This window comes from Taudactylus pleione, unplaced genomic scaffold, assembly GCF_031769625.1.
Source record: "Taudactylus pleione unplaced genomic scaffold, aTauple2 ptg000201l, whole genome shotgun sequence".
In the NCBI taxonomy this organism is placed as follows: Eukaryota; Metazoa; Chordata; class Amphibia; order Anura; family Myobatrachidae; genus Taudactylus; species Taudactylus pleione.
This window is the reverse complement of record NW_028284603.1, coordinates 41299369-41319778: the sequence shown is the minus strand read 5'-3', so window position 1 is coordinate 41319778 and position 20410 is coordinate 41299369. Positions and strand designations below refer to the sequence as shown.

General features: G+C 43.0%; 1 protein-coding gene across 1 annotated transcript in view; it reads left to right on the top strand.

The window, feature by feature from the left end:
• CFAP61 (cilia and flagella associated protein 61) overlaps positions 1–20410 on the top strand; it is a 335591-nt gene that overhangs the window by 191214 nt on the left and 123967 nt on the right. The window contains exons 19-21 of the mRNA XM_088477572.1: positions 676–777; positions 4026–4194; positions 16953–17127. Coding sequence (XP_088333698.1) covers positions 676–777; positions 4026–4194; positions 16953–17127 — 446 coding nt within the window. The remainder of the gene's footprint in view (positions 1–675; positions 778–4025; positions 4195–16952; positions 17128–20410) is intronic.

Genomic DNA, 20410 nt, shown 5'->3' with positions numbered 1-20410 from the left:
ATCAGATAGCATCGGAAGTGAACGCAGCTCTTGAGGTTGACTATACCCTACCGCAAGCACTGCGAGCACTTCAGTGTGAAATACAACAGGTGACGTGTACTATGACGCCGCCTGTTAATTATGCACGCCTCTGAAACGGCGTTAAGATGCTCAGGCACGCCTGCGTTCGCACCTCCACTCCCCCATTTTTAATTGGCAGCCCCTGTCACCACCCACAAACGGCTTCTCCTGTCACTCACTCTGCTGGGCAGTCTATGCGCATCGAGCAAATGCTTCCAAATCTTTCGCACTGGTTCGTGCACATGCACTGCGATGCATACGCATGCGCAGAAATCGAACATCGGCCAGCTACGAGTGAACTCTTCTTAGCGTCCGGGTCTGAATCAGGTCCAATGTTCACTGCACAATATAATTAATAAATGAACGATAACGATGTTGTTATCGTTCAATCGTTCTTTAGTCGTGTAGTGGATATGCGGCTATAGAGTGCAAAATTGTAGCAAAAAATATTGAGATTCTAACAGAGTTCTCCACCAGTTGCCACATACCTATTCAATCCAATGCCGAAAAGCATGTTTTCTATGTAGCAAGTATGTGTACTTCTGAAATTAGCCAATTAGTGAGCTTTGCATTCTATTTCATTACATTGATTGACTAATGCATTTTTTTTTTCAGCCCACACTTGAAATTCAACAATATCAGTTTGATTTCAACCCATGGTCTTCCTGGAAACAACGCTCCTGTTCCTTGTATGGAACGAGAATTCCTATCCAGCAGGTGGGTGTGTAAACAATGTAGACTTCAGACTAGACTTGAACTATCCCTTCATGTTAATGAGAAGCATACAGGGAATCGGGAATCGAAAATACCGGCGATTGGAATCCTGACAGCGGCAACCCGGCAGAGGAGGAAATCCCGAGCGTCAAAGGTAAGTATATACTAACCTATTTCAACCCCCTAACCCTAACCCTCCCTTAGGGGTGCCTAGCCCTAACCTACCCCCAGTGCCTAACCCTAGTCCCCTCTCTAAGTGCCTAAACTAACCCCCCCTTCCCTGCCGCCTAAACCTAAGTCCCCCGGGTGATGCCTAACCCTAAGTCCCCCCCGGGGGTGCCTAACGCTAACCCTCCCTTCCCCTAGCCTAAACCTAACCTCCCGGGGGGTGCCTAACCCTAAGTCCCCCCCGGGAACCCTAAACCTAACCCTCCCCCCCCCGCAGCTATCCGCGATCAGCGCCCGGCGTCCCTTCGATCGGGATGCTGGGCATCGGCTTCCCGCCGTATGTCTAATGACAGGCGTCGGCATATCGATGCCAGTCTTTAGACCCTTTTGCCAGGATATGACAGTCGGGAAGCTGGCTGTCGGGATTAGGTCCGCCTGCTTCCCGAGTGCATACCGCATACAGATGTGGGCCTTGAGCTGGTGGGCTGACTGTATGACCATGCACAAAGATAAAGTGGCTAATCTTGATATTAATTAACGGCAATACTACCAAGCCATTGTGTCATCATCTCTAGAACACTAGACTGGTACCAGTAGCAACAAAGGTCTTCACCATGTAGTATTGATGTGAGGCTTCTGTCATACCTTGGTGTGAAAGTCATATATGAAATTGACATACACAATATACTGTATGGTGTCAAGTAGAATATATTGAACCATATCTGTGGGCAAGTATAATAAGCAGAGCCATATGTGGTGTCTAATATAATGTGAAGAATCTTCCTGGTGCACAGTCTAATATGCCAAGCCTAATCTGGAACCCGGTGCAATATGCAGAGCCTCTATAGTTGTTCAGTCTAACATGAAGAGCCTCTTCTGGTGCTCAGTCTGATATGCAGATCCTCTTCTGGTGCTCAGTCTGATATGCAGATCCTCTCTGGTGCTCAGTCTGATATGCAGAGCCTCTTCTGGTGCTCAGTCTAATATGCAGAACCTCTTCTAGTGCTCAGTCTGATATGCAGAGCCTCTTCTGGTGCTCAGTCTAATATGCAGAACCTCTTCTAGTGCTCGGGCTGATATGCAGATCCTCTTCTGGTGCTCAGCCTGATATGCAGAGCCTCTTCTGGTGCTAGGCCTGATATGCAGAGCCTCTTCTGGTGCTCAGTCTAAGATGCAGAACTTATTCTAGTGAATCATTTGATACCCTGACTTTCATGCAGAGAGTCTTCTGGTGCTCATTGTAATATACAGAGTCTTATTTGGTAACCAGTGGCGTAACGTGGGGAGGTCGTGGGTGCTGTCAGTCCGACGGCGCGGGGCGCCACCGGCTGCAGTCCATGGTACGCACGGCTCGCGGCACTACACATTAAGACAAACACGGCGGCAGCGGTGTGTTTGTTTTAGCACTGCAGCCAATAAGAGTCAGACAGACTCTTATTGGCTGCTGCACCCAAGGCCGCACTGGGTGAAAGGTGAGACGTCTCTCCCACAGTGCCGAACGGGACGGGAGCAGTGGACAGGAGCAGGTATTCCGGTAAGTAAATTATGTGTTGTATGTGTGTTTTATGTGTAAAAGGCACTACTGCTGGGGGCACTGTATATTGGGCACTATATAAGGGGCACTATACATTGGGCACTACTGGGGGCAATATATATTGGGCACTACAGGGGCACTCCATAAGGGGCACTACTGGGGGCACTGTATAAAGGCCACTATATATTGGGCACTACTGGGGGCACTGCATAAGGGGCACTATATATTGGGCACTACTGGGGACACTGTATATTGGGGTACTACTGGGGGCACTGTATAAGGGCACTATTGGTGGTGCTATATAAGGGGCACTACTGGGGGCACTGCATAATGGACACTACTGGGGACACTATAAGGGGCACTACTCGGGGCACTATATTGGGCACTACTAGGGGCACTGCATAAGGGGCACTACTGGGTTACTATATATTTGGCATTGCATAAGGGGCATTGCTCAAGGGACATTAATGGGGCACTGCATAATGGGCACTACTACTGGGGGTTCTGCATAAGTGGCACCACTGCATAATGTGCACTACAACATGGGGCATTGCATAAAGGGCACTGCTACTGGGGGCACTACTACAGTGGGTATTGCATGAGGGATACTACTACTGGGGGCATTGCATAAGGGGCACTACTACTGGGGGCTTTAAGGTGCATATGGAATGGAAAGGAACGTTCCCGGAGTGACGAGTTGACACGCCCCCATTATTCAGTGGCCATGCCCCTTGAGGCATGTAGCCATGGCCATTTTTCGGGGTGCACACATGGGGGGGCTCAATTTTTCATCTTGCCCTGGGCTCCAAAAACCCTAGTTACGCCACTGTTGGTAACCGTTATATTATGCAAACCCTTGTTTGGTGCTTAGGCTAACATGCAGAGCCTTAAGAATCATATATGATTATATTATGATTTGGTCCGCAAGAAGCTTCCCTGTGAGTGAGAGTCTCTGTACCAAATATGAAGTAAGGCTTGGGGTAACATCTCAGGGTTAATGTCATTAAGGAACTCATTACAATAATAGGGAGGTGGACTGTAGAACTTAGAATTTGGCCCTGTAATGTACTGTATAACCTGATCTGGAAAGGCCCACAAATTATTCTACTTGGCAAATAGTAGCCAGTGCAATTGCTTGTGTGATGGTAGAAACAGCAGGGCAGGGGTGAACATGATCCCCCATTGCATTTGCCTAATGTATTTAGTTCTCCTTTACAATTGTTGAAAATGTTATTCTTTTTGTTAATAAAAAGGAACACTTTATATACTATTGCTATGGAAACGCACAAGAATCAGTAGGAATTAGAATAATTTCTGGCAGTGTCCTCAGTTGAGGTATTGGCCGTAGTAAAATCCTGTTTTGTTTATGGATGTCAGTTATTCAACAAAGTGCTGAATTATGAATAATCTCTTGCTATAGGCTTTTGGAAAGCTCACTGCAAGACAAGAGACATAAACCACTAGAGGCCTTCCACCAACTCACCAGATGTCTAATTAATGCCTGCTGTCAGCTGCTAAAATGTCACTTACGGGTTTTCTCTCTTCCTAGCCACTGTTATAATGATAAAGATTATGCGCTGATGTCACTTCGATCCTGGGTTAATGTTGTGGTTGGTAAAATGACTGGCATAGACAGAGACGCCAAATTTGTGATTGTTTCCGATGATAGGAAAGTACCATATGACCATCTAATTCTTTGTACTGGACAACAATACCAGGTAAGACAATGCATTTGATTCTATTGACGCACTATGCTATTTACATATGTAGTGCATTTAGAGACATTTGTATGTGTAATAAAACTTAGCCATTCCTGTTTTACATGCTAGCCCTGCAACTGTTTCCTTTCAGGTTTATCCTGTTCTAAATCTAAGGGGTCTATTTACTAAGCAGTGTTAGGAGACAGAGTGAAAAGTGATAAGGTGCCAGCCAATCAGCTCCCAACTGTCATCTCACAGGCTGTGTTTGAAAAATGACAGTTGGGAGCTGATTGGCTGGCACAGTGAAGATCCTGACTAGAGCTGGTAAGTACCCTAACCCTCCCCAACCATAATCCTCCCTTAGTGGTGCCTATCCCTAACCTTCCCCAGTGGTGCCTAACCCTAAACCCCTTTTCATGCACCCCAAACCTAACCCTCCCGGGGGTGCTTAGCCCTGTCCTCCCACTAGTGGTGCTTAACCCTAACCTTCCCCAGTGGTGCCTAACCCTAACCTCCCTTTCATGCAGCCCAAACCTAACCCTCCCGGGGGGTACTTAGCCCTGTCCTCCCACTAGTGGTGTCTAACCCTAACCTTCCCCCTTCCCCTAGCCTAGCCCTAACTGCTAACAGCTAGAAAGCCCAGGCTTACCTTCGTTTGGGATGCCGGGCGTCTGGATTTCGGAGTGGGGCTAAAGATAGGCGTCGGGATTTAGACGCCTATCTTTAGTTCTTGGTCGAGCTTCCAGCGTCAGGATTCCAATGGGCGGCATTCCAGGCGGCGGTATGTTAACCGCATCCTCAATTGTCAACTTAGTTCTCAGAGACAGAATATGGCTGTGAAGTGAATGAGGCTGTGTCTTTATTGTGGCTTTATTTTTATACCTCAGTGGTGCACGCAGGGGAGGGTCTGAGTACCAGAAACCCCCCTTCCTGACAATCCAAGTATTTATCTGAGGAGGTCACCAAGCTCCATGTGTTAAATAAAGGGGGATATAACTGACTGACAATGTGCACACAAATCACACTAGTACTGATAGCTCACGAGTTAATTGTATGAATATGGTATTGGAGGTTTGGGGGCCTATTCATCATGACATAATTATCATTAGTGATAATTATGTTTTAAACTTGCTGCGAGTTTCAAAAATGTTTTGGAGGCATTCATCACGCCTCATTCATCATGCCTCATTCATCACGCCTCATTCATCACCTCACTAATAAAAGTATCACTTACGAAAAGCTGCTCTTTTTGAGTCAGCGTTTTGGAAAAGTGATACTTCTCCCCTCCCAGCTGAGGTATTCATAAGGATTTCCTCACTGCTGCATGTCTCTGCCCTCTCTGTTCCCCGCTGTTTTTCACCCCCTAAGCCCCCCGCGCCTCCAGTGTTGGATCCGGTCACCTCGGGTGTCCGACCAGCAGGTGTCGGATCTGGCCCCCCTTCCCCCCCACACTGGTGTCCAATCCGGCTTCTCCTTCTCCCCGCAGGTGTCCAGTCCCGCCAAATCCCCCCCCGCGCGCGGGTGTCCGATGTTAATTTTTATATGCAATCGTAAAAAATAAGTCATGATGAAGAGGCCCCTTGTTCAGATCACTTGCTTGGAGTATTCTGAAAGTAAGTGTGCTGCTAACTAATGTCTGTGTCTATTTATCTATCTATCTATCTATCTATCTATCTATCTATCTATCTATCTATCTGAAATAAACAAACAGCGACACTCAGTGACTTCCAACAAGTAAATATGTATTAAGTTATAATATGTCACAGCCAACGTTTCAGGGCTCACATGCCACTATGTCAAGGTGACAAAGGTGAAGCAACATACAAATATAAAGCTTACCTTTAAATATTTGAAGAAAGGTGTGTGCAGAAGAGGAAGGACGACGCTGGCGTACCCTTCGCATCCCGCTTTGATGAAATCACGACGGTGTCCCGTCGCCCTGGTGACTAGGACGGCTTACCGGTCATCCGTGCAGTCACTATATGAGAGAGTACAGAAACAGCATTGTGCAGTGAGAGAAACACAGAATGCTAGAATATTAAACAGCCCATCAAAAATATGAATGGCAGAAAGGAGAACCCCTAAAATGGAAAAAGATGTATGAACATGAATTCATTGTAACTGAGGACTTTACATTGTAAATATATAATTCAGTTTTGCATGGTCTCAGATCCTGCAGACCAGTCGTAATATAAAGAGTATTGCAGATTGCAGTGGGACTACAGTATATTGGACCTCAGAGTCTCTCGCTAGATGCGATCGCTCGCCCTAGCGTATGCAAATTTGTCAAAGTGATGCCACAGGAAGCGATCGCTCGCCAAGGCATAAGCATGCCCACCATGTCTTAGCGAGCGGCCAGCGTACGCCCAATCGCACAGGCAGAGCCGCCCACCAGCACACGTCATCTCCAGGAAGTGTATTAAAACATTGGTACATAGAAGACAATCGGAAGCGATCGCAGCGCTTGTGGTTGCCTTACCCTACCACAAGCACTGCGAGAACTTCAGGGTAAAAAACAGGCATATGATGTGTACTATGACGCTGAATGTTAATTATGCACGCCTCTAAAACGGCGTTGAAACACTCAGGCACACCTGCGTTCGCACCTCCACTCCCTTGTTATTAGTGTCCTGTCCCTGTTACCACCGACAAACGGCCTCTCCTATCACTCATTTCACTGGGCTGTCTTTGCTGGGTGAGCGAGCGGCCTGCGATCGCACAGAGTAGTTCGCGTACGCGCAGAACGAAGCGTGCACATGTGTGTATGCAAACCATCGAGCCGCTTGCGAGCGCACAGCGCTAGCGAGAGACTCTGAATGAGGTCCATAGTTCCCACAGTGGTCTAATAGATAATACGTAAATACCTTCACACTGATTTATACATAGATACCTGCACGCTGATCTATACATAGATGCCCTCACACTGATTCATACATAGGGGCATATTCAACTGGGGTCGAGAATAGCAAAAATCCATGCAGGTGCTGGATTTTTGCTATTCAATCAGGTGCAGGTGGGAGGACTAATTAAGCAATTGGACATTTCCAAGTAGCTTAAGTAGTCCTTACTTAATCACCTTCCACAACGTTGTCTTTATCCTCCAGCGATGGGACCCGGTCTCCTGCAGCAGCATTGAGTAATGTCAGTATGTGTGAGTGTGGATAAGTGAGTGTGTGTGTGTGCATGAGTGTGTGAGTGACCCCCAGTGTGTATGTGTGTCCCTCCCTGTAATGGGTGCTAGGAGAACTACATCTCCCAGCAGCCCTTGCTCCTCCCACCAGCTCCCTGAGCCTCTCAGCAGCCCCCGGGATTTCCAGCAGACCCCTCCTCTGTAATAAGATAGAAGGGAGGCAACCAGGAGCTGCAGAGACCACCGGAGACCTCCGGGCAGGTAAGTGTAGTTTTTTTTTTTTTACGTGGCACGTGGTTTTCAGAGCTGAACTTTTTTTTATTGAATACTGTAGGTATAGGGAGCGTGCATACCCGTGGTAATCCAAAATTGGAGGCGCCCAATTGGATATGCCCCATAGATGCCCTTTCACTGATTCATATTTACATGACCTCACACGGATTTATACATAGATGACCTCACACAGATTTATATATAGATGCTCTCACACTGATTCATATTTATATGCCCACACACTGATTTATACATAGATGCTCTCACACTGATTCATATTTATATGCCCACACACTGATTTATACATAGATGCTCTCACACTGATTCATATTTATATGCCCACACACTGATTTATATATAGATGTCCTCACACTGATTTATATTTACGTACCCGCACACTGATTTATACATAGATGCCATCACACTGATTGATATTTATATGCCCACACACTGATTTATACATAGATGTCCTCACACTGATTTATATTTACATGCCCTCACACGGATTTATACATAGATGCCCTCACACGGATTTATACATAGATGCCCTCACACGGATTTATACATAGATGCCTTGACACTGATTTATACATAGATGCCATCACACGGATTTATACATAGATGCCTTCACACTGATTTATACATAGATGCCATCACACGGATTTATACATAGATGCCTTCACACGGATTTCTACATAGATTCCATCACACGGATTTATACATAGATGCCCTCACACTGATTCATATTTACATGCCCTCACTCAGATTTATACATAGATGCCCTTACATGGATTTATACATAGATGCCCTCACACGGATTTATACATAGATGCCATCACACTGATTTATACATAGATGCCATCACATTGATTCATATTTACATGCCCTCACTCAGATTTATACATATATGCCCTCACACGGATTTATACATAGATGCCATCACATTGATTCATATTTACATGCCCTCACACGGATTTATACATAGATGCCATCACATTGATTCATATTTACATGCCCTCACTCAGATTTATACATATATGCCCTCACACGGATTTATACATAGATGCCATCACATTGATTCATATTTACATGCCCTCACACGGATTTATACATAGATCCCCTCACGCAGAATTATTCATAGAGGCACTCACACGGATTTATACATAGATGCCATCACACGGATTTATACATAGATGCCATCACACTGATTTTACTTGGGTGTGAGAATATCCGTTGATCAATCCATACATATGCCCATCAGTAGATGTGGGATAAATCTAATCACAGAATTTTGCCTTCATTAGAACTACCTGACCCAACCCCGTTCTCATATCTCTGATTATATGGTGAGATGCGTGCAAAATGCATACTGTCTGCATAGGGTGCATTTGTGTACACTCAAATCAACGTACTTTCTGAGCATGCCCAATCCTTTAAAATGTGTTATGCAAACTGCCGAACGTCCCACTTTCCATCAACCCCATAAAGCGTAATTGTCATTACATTTGTGGCACCTGTAAGTTGTAACCACCTTGTAAGATGGGCCACTACTCTGTCACTATGGGTTAGTGCTGTATTCTCGCTCCGAGGCTGTGTCACTGCTTAGCCCTCAGATCACCAAGTTATTCTGTTTGTAAAAGCATAGCAATCTGTGTGACACCAGCCTGTCAGAATCTCATTTTGTAAAAATAAAAATCACATTTCTGCCTGGGTTTCATTATCATATCTTATTCTGAATGTGGCAGGAAATGCTGAATATACAAATGTTAGCACTTCCATCTTGGCCTACAAATTCAGGCGCCTACCTGTATATCCACTGAAACCTCTGGAAAAAACATCCCTCAGCATTAACTCTTTCGGAAATAACCTTTTTATTTTCTAATTGAAAAAAGTTCTTTACAGTAAGGTGAGTGAAACTGCTGTCCTAAAAGAAATGGTACTGCTGAACATAGGGCCTGATTCAGACCCGTTCGCAAGAGCTGAGCGCTCGCAACCGGGTAACCGGGTCGATGGCGGCCCAGAGCGCATGCGCACGACGGAGCCGCATCCATCGTGCACATGCGCGTGACCCGGGTAGCGACGGGCAATCCGTCGCTCCGGGTCTCGTACCAAAGGGGAAGTGCTGTCGATGTTGAGTGACAGCACGCCCCCTTTGGTGGGCGGGCCGGGGGAGTGGCTGCCCAAACAGAGGTGTTCCCATGTGAACGCCTCCGTTTGGGGGCGGCCCCACTGACATCACGAGTGATGTCAATGGGAGAGATTTCGGCTCTGTTAGAGCCGAAATCTCTCTGGGGCTTGCGGCCACGAGACCCTACCACAAGGGTCTCGTCGCAAGCCCGATGGTCGCGATGGTCTTGACCATCACGACCATCTTCCTGGCCACTCGCTATAGCTGTGGGTGGTCACCCACAGCTATTCGAGCGGCCGGGAGGCCATTCTAAAAAAAAAAAAAAGCCCGGCCCTGATTCAGAGTGAGCGCTCTGTCAGAGCGTCCGGCTCTGAATCAGGGCCATAGCTCAATGTTTGAAGAAACGATTAGAAGTCTCCTCAGCAAGACAGTTAATGTTTTGGCATTGCTAAATACAGATGACAGAATAATGACCCAGGGAGTTGTCTGATTTCAAAGGCGGTTGAAGAACAATATTTATATATTTTTTTTATCTTAAGCACCTGTGCAACCATAATAGTATTTTATATATATTCTCAAGTTTTAATAGTTCATTATGGTTTCTCAACATTTTGCTTACATACTGTATATGTTATTCATTTTTACAGTTTTATGACTCATTTATTTACAAAAAAAACCCCGCTCCTGCCTCTTTCAGATCTTATTACGATTGTTTGGCATTATTGGAAGCTGGGTATAGTATACTATACAGGCTAGCCTACCCTCCCGATTTTGCCGGGAGCCACCCGAAAATTGGGTGCAGCTCTCGGCCCCCCGGAAAGGCAGGCAAGCCTCCCGGCAGCCGCTGATCCCCTCGACCCATGCCCCCCCCGATTAATAGTTAATCCCCCGCAGCGGAGGGGGCTGGTGACGCGATTCACGCTGATTTGCGTCATTTAGGCGCCTTTATTATCGGCATTGTGTAGCGGGGGTGGGGACGACATTACGCGATCACATGCCCCCACCCCGCCACACCCACAAATGTCCTTCACTCGTCTGACGCTCCCCCATGTCCCGGCCATGCCCACCCCATCCTGCCGATCTAGAAGGAGCAGCCAGAAAGTCGGCAAGTATGATACTATATTTGGGGACAAAGATTAATGAAAAAATGGCAGAGTTGGAGTTTTCTAATATACTGTGGAATGGCATTTTGCAGAATGACAAAGCAAAAGCAGGACTCACTTCTATCTGCTGAACTTTCGGCCTGATTCAGAGAGACGGACGCTCTGAAAGGGCTATAGCGAGCAGCGAGGTTGATGGTCGCGATGGTCAAGACCATTGCGACCATCGGGCTTGCGACGAGACCCTTGTGGTAAGGTCTTGTGGCCGCAAGCCCCAGAGAGCTTCTGACTCTAATAGAGCCGGAAGCTCTCCCACTGACATCACTGGTGCCCACAAACGGCAGGCGTTCGCTTGGGAACGCCTCCGTTTGTGAAGCCACCTCCCGGCCACGCCTACCAAACGGGGCGAGCTGTCAATCACCATCGGCAGCTCGCCCCCTTTGGTGCGAGACCCGGAGCAACGGAGCACCCGTCGCTAGCCGGGTCTCGCGCATGCGCACGACGGAGCCGGCTCCGTCGTGCGCATGCCCAGTGGGCAAACATTGACCCGGTTGTGAGCGCTCAGCGCTTGCGACCGGGTCTGTGCCTTAGCAAAATGGGCAAAATTAGATTCAAACAGAATTAGAGGGGAATCTAATTAGCCTCCCTAATTACCCGTGCCGGCCAATTCAATCAGCGAAGTTTACCCACGCGTTTATATTATTCAGAAATGGACATTTCCTTGCAGCTCCTGAAGTCAATGAGAAAAGGCACCCTTTGGGCTTTAATGCGTGGGTAAAACCCATTACAGACAATCCAGTTAGGTGTGAGTTGGGTTCTGCGAGCCATGCGAATTTCATTTGCAGTCCAGTTCCAGACTCGCATTGCTTTTTCAGATGAAAGTCGCCTTTTCAGCGCAGAAAGGGGTGGGGAAATGTCAGGACTCAGGGCCTGATTCAGAGCCGGATGCCCTGACCAGAGCGCTCGCTCTGAATCAGGGCCCTCCTACCTAAAAATGGAGCGGCCTCCTGGCCGCTCGCATAGCTGTGGGTGACCAACCACAGCTTATGCGAGCGGCCAAAAGATGGTCGCGATGGTCAAGACCATCGCGACCATCGGGCTTGCGACGAGACCCTGCGGTAGGGTCTCGCTGCCGCAAGCCCAGGAGTGCTTTTGGCTCTATCAGAGCCAAAAGCACTCCCACTGACATCACTAGTGATGTCAGTGGGGCCGACTCCAGACGGAAGGCGTTCCCATGGTAACACCTCCGTCTGGGCAGCAACGCCCCCGGCACGCCCACCAAAGGGGGCGTGCTGTCAGTCACCATCGACAGCATGCCCCCTTTGGTGCGAGACCGATAGCGACAGCTTGACTGTCACTATGCGGGTCTCGCGCATGCGCACAACGGAGCTCCCTCTGTCGTGCGCATTAGGGCACCATCGACCCGCTCGCGAGCGCTGAGCGCTCGCAAGCGGGTCTGAATTAGGCCCTCAGTGTATAACCTCTGGTACACCCCTCCCAATGAATAATCATGCAATTGGAGGGGTTTAAATAGCATCATTTGGCCAAAATTGATGTATTTGGAAAAAAAAAAAATGTATTTTTCTCTAAAAAGCTCAATAAAGGCGTATGTGGAGGGGTAAATGAGTGAAACTGCGTAATTAGACACAGTCACTGACTCCAACATTCCTGCTACACGCCCGCGTCTGGTAGCCATCTCCCCAGTTTCCACCCAGAAACGCCCATCGATTTTGCATGGAACTGCGTCTTTGTGCTGTAACCATCAGGGCAAATGCGCCATGCGGCTCGGATAGAGCGAAATTATGGCCACTTGCTTCCTGTGGCCACCTCTGAATCACCCCGTCTCTTCCTGTCTATAACAGCAATACATATTTGCAATGTTACTTCTTAATAGATACAGATACATATTTGCAGAGAAGCCGATCATTCCAAATGTATTTTTAACTATAACAGCTTGTACACGTTGTCATTGGAAATACAACATGTGCCCTTATGGCCTGTGGTGTGGTTGAAAATATTCAGTGTAATCAAAAAATCCAGAGTAAAATCTAGTATAATTGGAATTGCAATCAAAGCTAAAATTATATTTCACAAAAGTGATTCTATTGAAATAAATCAAGCTCCATTGAAAGTAAATGTTTGAGCTTGGTCTAGGGGATGTAAGTTTTCTGTGCTCTTTGAAATCTTGAAATCATAATTAAGAGAGTAAGCTAAATTGTAACGTGAAAAGTGTGGTACAGTATTATTTGACAAAATAGTATAAAACATAACGGTAGGAGGTGAAAAAAAAAGCAGTTTATTGATTGATAAATAGACCTATAATAAAGAAGAGCTAAAATAGCATAAACATAACTAAAAAAAACAATTAAAAACTAAAAGACGAAAAAATTGTCTATGCAAGATAATGTGAGCACTTTCTTGCTTATACAGGAAGTGTCTATTGAGATAATCTAGTGCATTTAATGGTGATAACCTATATAATAATCGAGTCGGACATGTCCAGTAGGAGCAACGGCTCTCACTGTGGGGTAAGGAGAGAAGGGAGTCACGGCTTGGCAAGTTTAAGACTGGGTCGTGGAGGGAAGAGAAAAGAGACCTCATCCCAGCATTCACCAGGTCCAGGATACTTGTACCATCTGATTGAATGCGTCCGTATACAGACACACTTTCTGACGAACATTTGCTTTGCTATGGTTTATATGAAATTCAACGTTACCTGCAGTATGCACAAGTGTTAACACTTAGTACTTGGGGTCTGTTGAAATAGCCCCCATTGAAGCTACCGCCTTAATTCTTTTATCGCCATTGCCATAAACTCAGTATGGTAATAGCAAGTGTCAGGAATGGAAAAAACCCTGTATATGATTATAATTAAAGAAAGCATTTTGTCTTTAACTAAATAAAGAATGCTTAATTTATATATAAATATACTTTATTTATATATATATATATATATATATATATATATATATATATATATATGTGTGTGTGTGTGTATGTATATATATATATATATATATATACACACACAGTCAGGTGCATAAATATTGGGACATTGACAGAATTTTCATATTGTGGCCTCTATTCACCACCACGATGGCTTTGAAATGAAACAAACAAGATGTGCTTTAACTGCAGACTTTCAGATTTAATTTGAGGGTAATTAATCCAAATCAGGTAAACGGTGTAGGAATTACAACGGTTTCTATATGTGCCTCCCACTTTTTAAGGGGCCAAAAGTAATGGGACTATCAACTCAAAAGCTATTTCATGGACAGGTGTGGGCTATTCCCTCATTATTTCATTATCAATTAAGCAGGTAAAAGGTCTGGAGTTGATTCTAGGTGTGACATTTGCATTTGGAATCAGTTGCTGTCGACTCTCAATATGAGATCCAAAGAGCTGTCACTATCAGTGAAGCAAGCCATCATTAGGCTGAAAAATCAAAACAAACCCATCAGAGAGATAGCAAAAACATTAGGTGTGGCCAAATCAACTGTTTGGAAACTTCTTAAAAAGAAAGAACGAACCGGAGAGCTCAGCAACACCAAAATATGGCCGAAGTATGAAAATTCTGTCAATGTCCCAATATTTATGCCCCTGACTGTATATATATATATATGTATATATATATATATATATTAGAGATGTGCGGGTTCGGATTTACTCGGTTCTTATCGCCGTTTTTACCGCAAGTTCGGATTAGTTCGGATTTATTTTATTGGCTATCCAAAACACGTGATAGCCAATAGCCAATAAAATGCCATTTTGAGATCCGAGTAAAACCGAGTAAATCCGAACCCGCTCATCTCTAATATATATATATATATATATATATATATATATATATATATATATATATGCACACATTTATTTTTTTTCTGAAAGTGCCGCTGGACTCCTAAGTCTGGTTTCCAGTCCACTGCGCATGCGGGAGCTGTCAGTATGTGTCAGTATGTGTGCATGCTTGTGTTCAACCATATTACTGCCAGAGCAGCATCGTTCAGCTGCCCCAGCAATGTTGTAGTGACAAGTTGCAGCGATAAAATATTTTCTATCACTATGTGGAGTAACGATAGAAATTCTTTACAATCGCCACATTTGTGTAATAGTACACTATGCTGGACTGCGGATTTGAGAATATGCTTTAAATGGCATGTTAAGTCGCACCCCTACTGTACCTCCCATGCCATCATCCCTTGCCGTTGTCTCTGGATAAAAAGTCAACAAATATGATGTAATGATTTTTGAGTTCTAGTAAACAGACAGAAGTACCCCTGGGATCTACCTGATGCACCCGTTGGCTGAGAATTGTCTTTTTTTTTCTCTCCTTATCAAAATTTCATACCTCATAAAGAGCAAAAAACATTTGCTTTGTGAATGTCATAATTTTTTTTTTTAGATATTTTTACAAAAAGTTATCTTACGTTACTGTTCCACTCGCCTGCTGATTAGCCAAGGTGAAGCATACTGTTTGGACAGTCAAATGAAACACACTACCATAAGCACAAGAACAAAACACATACTATAATTGTACAGAAGAAAAAAAGATAGCAAACATATCTTGTGTGGCAGCTTGAATAAACATTGATATGGTTTGCTAGCAACCAAAGTTGCTTAAACAATGTTTTTGATAGCACATATCAAGCTTATTGACCCATTATGTTTGTTTACAGTACGCTTTTACTGCCTACAGACATCTGGACTTTTGAGAGAGAGAGAGAGAGAGGAACGGCAAGCATGTTTTTCACATAATATGACATAAATAATTGTGTAAAAACATGTACAGTCATGGAGCTGTTTATGCATTTCAGGGTTGTTTTTTTGCTTCTGCTTTTGTTATTTTGCTCCCACTCAACTTAATGCATATGTAGCTATCTGCTTGTTACACACTAATTGACCCGGCAGCCACTCCCCAGTATAAGCAGCAAAGTGGTCACACACAACAACATATATTAATGGGAGAAATTGTTTACCATTTTTACTCCTGTTTTAGGTATGTTTAAACATCCATTTCAGCGTGGTTGCGTTATTATCTTGTATTGATAAATATATTTATAATAATATGTTTTTTTGTTGATGTGTTTATGTCTATATAGTAGAACTGGAGTTGTTATCTTTAGTTCTTATCCCAAGTTGAAAGGTTATTTATCAAGCAATGAATTGTTATTTTATTCTATTACACTTTGTTTTACAACATTTTGGCTTATAACTGTGAAGTAGTACACTTTTCATGTTATCATTTTAGTTTACCACCTCTTTATTTTCACAGGAAAAGTATTCAGTAATTAGAGTGGACAATTACGATTTCAGTAGAGCTAGCTTTATTTTAACAAAATAGCTTTATTCCCTGTGAAATGTAAGTTTTGTTTTATTTTTTTAGAATTCAATAATTTTTATTAAAGTTTCCATATAAACCATACACAAATTCATACATTACAAACACAAAAAGAAAAAAATCAAACCAAGCTCAAATTATAAAAAAAAAAAAATAGCGGGGAAAAAAAAACCTTTCGTTTTAATTACAATTTCAATTCCATCAGATTTTATTTTGGATTTTTTTTTTGCTGATTATTTTCAAACAGACTTCATCTTCACAAATCAACTTGTCACTTTTATATTGACAGTGATTATTTCAGAACTTGATTACTATGGGGGAGAGATAAAGCGGAGAGAGATAAAGTACCAACCAATCAGCTACTAACTGTCATTTTACAGCCTGTGTTTGCAAAATGACAGAAGCTGATTGGTTACTTTATCTCTCTCCAAGTTTTGATGCATCTCCCCTTTATACCTTAGGTCTTATACCAAGACAGGCACCAGTGAAACCATATGTTAAAAGCAAACACTTTTGGTATGCATTGTTAAATTAAGCTTTTGTGGCTCTTGACCAATTTGTTTACTGAAAATTACTTTTCTTTTATTGTATAACTTAAAGTAGAATGTCACTGGTCAATGCTCATTTCTGTTTGGTTGCTTTGGGTTAATGCAGATTTTGCATTTTGGTAGTAGACTCAAACTATGAACGTAATTTACTGGATTTGAAAGAACTCTCTTATTTATTAAAGTATTTAGATGAACTTTATTGAAAACATTAAGCAATGACGATATTGTGTTTTATTTTTTATATGTCATAAAAATGTAGGTACCTTGCCCCAGTGGAGCTGATATTAGCAAACTATTGACTAACCGAGAAGCACCAGATTGCTCCAAGCAGATATACACAGGCAGAATTCCTTCAAATCTATTTACTCTGCAAGATGTTGATGACTGTTTAAAGTCAATGGATTGGATAGAAGAAAATTTAGTAAATGAGGAAGGTAAGAAAAGACTCTAGTATTCTCTCTTCCCAGAACTGCATTTTCAACAAGTACCATTCTTTCTCCATCCTAAGCATATAATTAACAGCTAATTAATTGCAAAAAAAAAAGATGTTTCATTTGTCATGTCTTCTCTTTTGTCATGTCTCATGTTCTTAGTTTATTGAAAACATGTTGATTTATTTTTTTTTGGGTGGAGGGGGGATAATCGGCATGTGTACCAATAGGAAAAAAAGGCTTGATGCTGTTCAATTATATATAATTACTATGCAACAAAAATTGGAAGTTGTGAAAGCAATGTATGGCTAAACTCATTAGCTAACTAATTAAAGAATAATTTAATTAACAAGTGTGCTTTGCAATTATCTGAAAAAAATATGTATCATTATGAACTCTAAAAAGCACTGCAGAGGCAAAGAAGGCTAATTTAGAAAATAATTTCCAAAGTATTTAAAATCATTTTTATAATGTCTTTTTTGGCTTGCAGTCATTTACTCTAATAAAGGACAAATGCTAAACGTGAGCCATTTATGATTTATTGTTGGTCTAGAATCACCAAGAAGATGCCCTTGTTTTTCACCTGCTTCATTAGGATTCACTTCTTTTTATGTCTCCTAAATTATTATATATTTAATTTATAGGGGACAATGCTTATACAGGCTATCCAGAGTTATAGGGCTGATTCTGAGTCGTACACATTGCTGATGTTCTCGTAAATTGGTGATTTTTTTCTGACCGCGCATGCATCTAAATCTATAAGTTCCATGCTGTCGGTGTACAAAGTCGCAGGACCGATTGAGTCTCACTGACTCTGGAATTTATTTGGCATTCCTGGGAGTTGACTAAACAGACGCATATTCTGTATTATGGGTGTATTATGGGAGTGTTGTAGAAGTGGTTGCAGACTCAGACGCTTAATCGCATACATTGGAGGCCATCCTCTGACGGGGCTGATGCAAGTCCTGATGGTGCTTCTGTTGGTCACAACTACAGCCGCTCAAAATAGGTGTCCCAGCCCTTGCACATTCAGATGAACACTTGTACACCAGGGGTAGGGTTTATATTAGCATTAGCAGTAATTTCTCAGATGCGACTACAGCAAAAGACGCATATGCAAATTAATGCGCATCGACCCCGTAATGAGTTTATAACAGATGTTATGAATAAGTGATATAGCTTTTTCATATTAAATTATGTGAACGCTGGTTTGGTTGGATGTTGGTTGGGTCCACAAAGTCTTTGGTGAGTTATTCCTGTGTCTATCTAATCACATTTCTCCCAGCAAAGTTTGAAATGTACCTGAGCCAACAGATTTATGGATAACCTAGGTAACTGTATAACTTCACTGTCACTCTCCCAAATGAAGCTATCCGAACGTAAACTCAGACTGGTTACATAGGTCTTAGGTAAACCTGGGGGCTACTACGTAGAAACTAGATTTTGCTATATTGACCAAGCTCTGGTTCATTCCTGAAGCACATGAAATTGAGCAGATCATCACCAAACATAGATCATCATGGTGACTTGCCTTGATAATATCAGTTGCAATCACAAAAAAATAACTGTAGACAAAGAAACTAGGGAATTGTGCTGTTATTGGTGAGTACCGAGATTTAGCTCTACTGGTCACTCCAGAGATGTGCCTTTTTATAGGGCTCGATTCTATTCTACGCGATGTGAATAGCGCCGGGAGTGAGCTCCCGGAGCTATTCAATACACCGTGCTGCTAAGCCCGACTATGCATTTCTTCTCCCACCCCTCCAGGGATGCGAGCAGAAATCCAACAAAAGTCCAGGCGTGTGGCTGTTTTCTGCCCTTAGCGCCGGGAAAAACAGCATTGCGCCAGTAAGTTTAGTTGGAGAATGCCTGTTCTCGTGCCTAAACACCCTGTTTAAGGTGCGAGAACGAGCCTTCACCCACCTAACTTCGCGTAGAAATGAATGGCTGCGGGAGCTGATTCCCAGCGCTATTCACATCGCGTAGAATAGCATCGTGCCTTGTGAGACCAATGTTGTACATGATCTCTTTTGTCATCTCTTTTATAGGGGCATATTTTTCAAATAACATTTGTGGAATATCCCCCAAAACCACCTATTTACAGGTGCTAACTAGCAAGTATTAAGTATCCCCTGGATATATGTAAGCAGGAACACGGCAGATATTGGAAATCAGTTGGGCATCAGGTTCAGTAAATGGACAATTTTACCAGTAGTCACAATTAATTTTGAGACCTTTTAAGGGAAAAGTTTTGTATTGTAAGGGAAATGTTGGATTCCGTTTGTGATGATGACAATGATGGTAATGGTGAAGTGTCTTATGTTTATAACCAGTTTCCTGATTATAACTATTGATAAACACTCCAGGACTGTTGTCTCGTGTATCTATAATGGGATTTACTTATCTAGTATGTTTAGGCATTAATAGAAGAGTGACAACATACATGCTACACTTTAAGCCTTGAGTAAAACCAGTAACGGAGGTCCCCAGTGGTACAGGTCCCAAACAGCAACAATGGTAAGAGTACAAGTGAAGGCTCATCTTCCTAGTCACACATATGGGTACTTGTACTGTTGTAGTCGGGGGCCCTTTTTATATGTGAATGTGGAGAATGGAGGATTGTGCACCTTCCTTATGTTATAAAGGGCTTTATGAAGAATTCTGAGGAGATCATTTGAACTATTTGACTTTATAAATCCAGACTTTCATAAAATGGTATTTACTGACGTATCTCCTAATTGAGGAAGCGCTGGGTTAATTTGTATATTTCATTAACTCGAGTGTATACAACTAAGGAGAATCACCTGAGTAAACTAAACAAATTTACAGTAATACAAAAATATTAAAAATATATACTGTATAATTTACAATAATTAAGCACATAGACAAAGAAACAAAAAAATTGATGATTAAACCAACTCTATGTACCATCTCAGACATGCATGTTTACTGGCTATAACTCCTTCAATTGAAAAAGGTAAAAATGGCAATGCAAATTGAAAATTATTTGGGCGGACTACAGGTCCCAGGATAAACCTATATAAAGCTCCTAATGTACTTGATATATATAAAACAGAAATGGTAATTGCGACATTAAAAGTTAATTAATAAAAACTTGAGGAACTGAAAGTCCCGGTAATTGAATGATACAGTATAAGCAGTGTTCATGGGCTTATCTCATGGGAGAGATCCACTTTACCAGTATAATGTGGCTAAGTTCCCTGGTGTCCAATAGTACATCTTGTAGACTGGCCGCTGTGCAAAATTTAATGTAGGTGCCAACCGC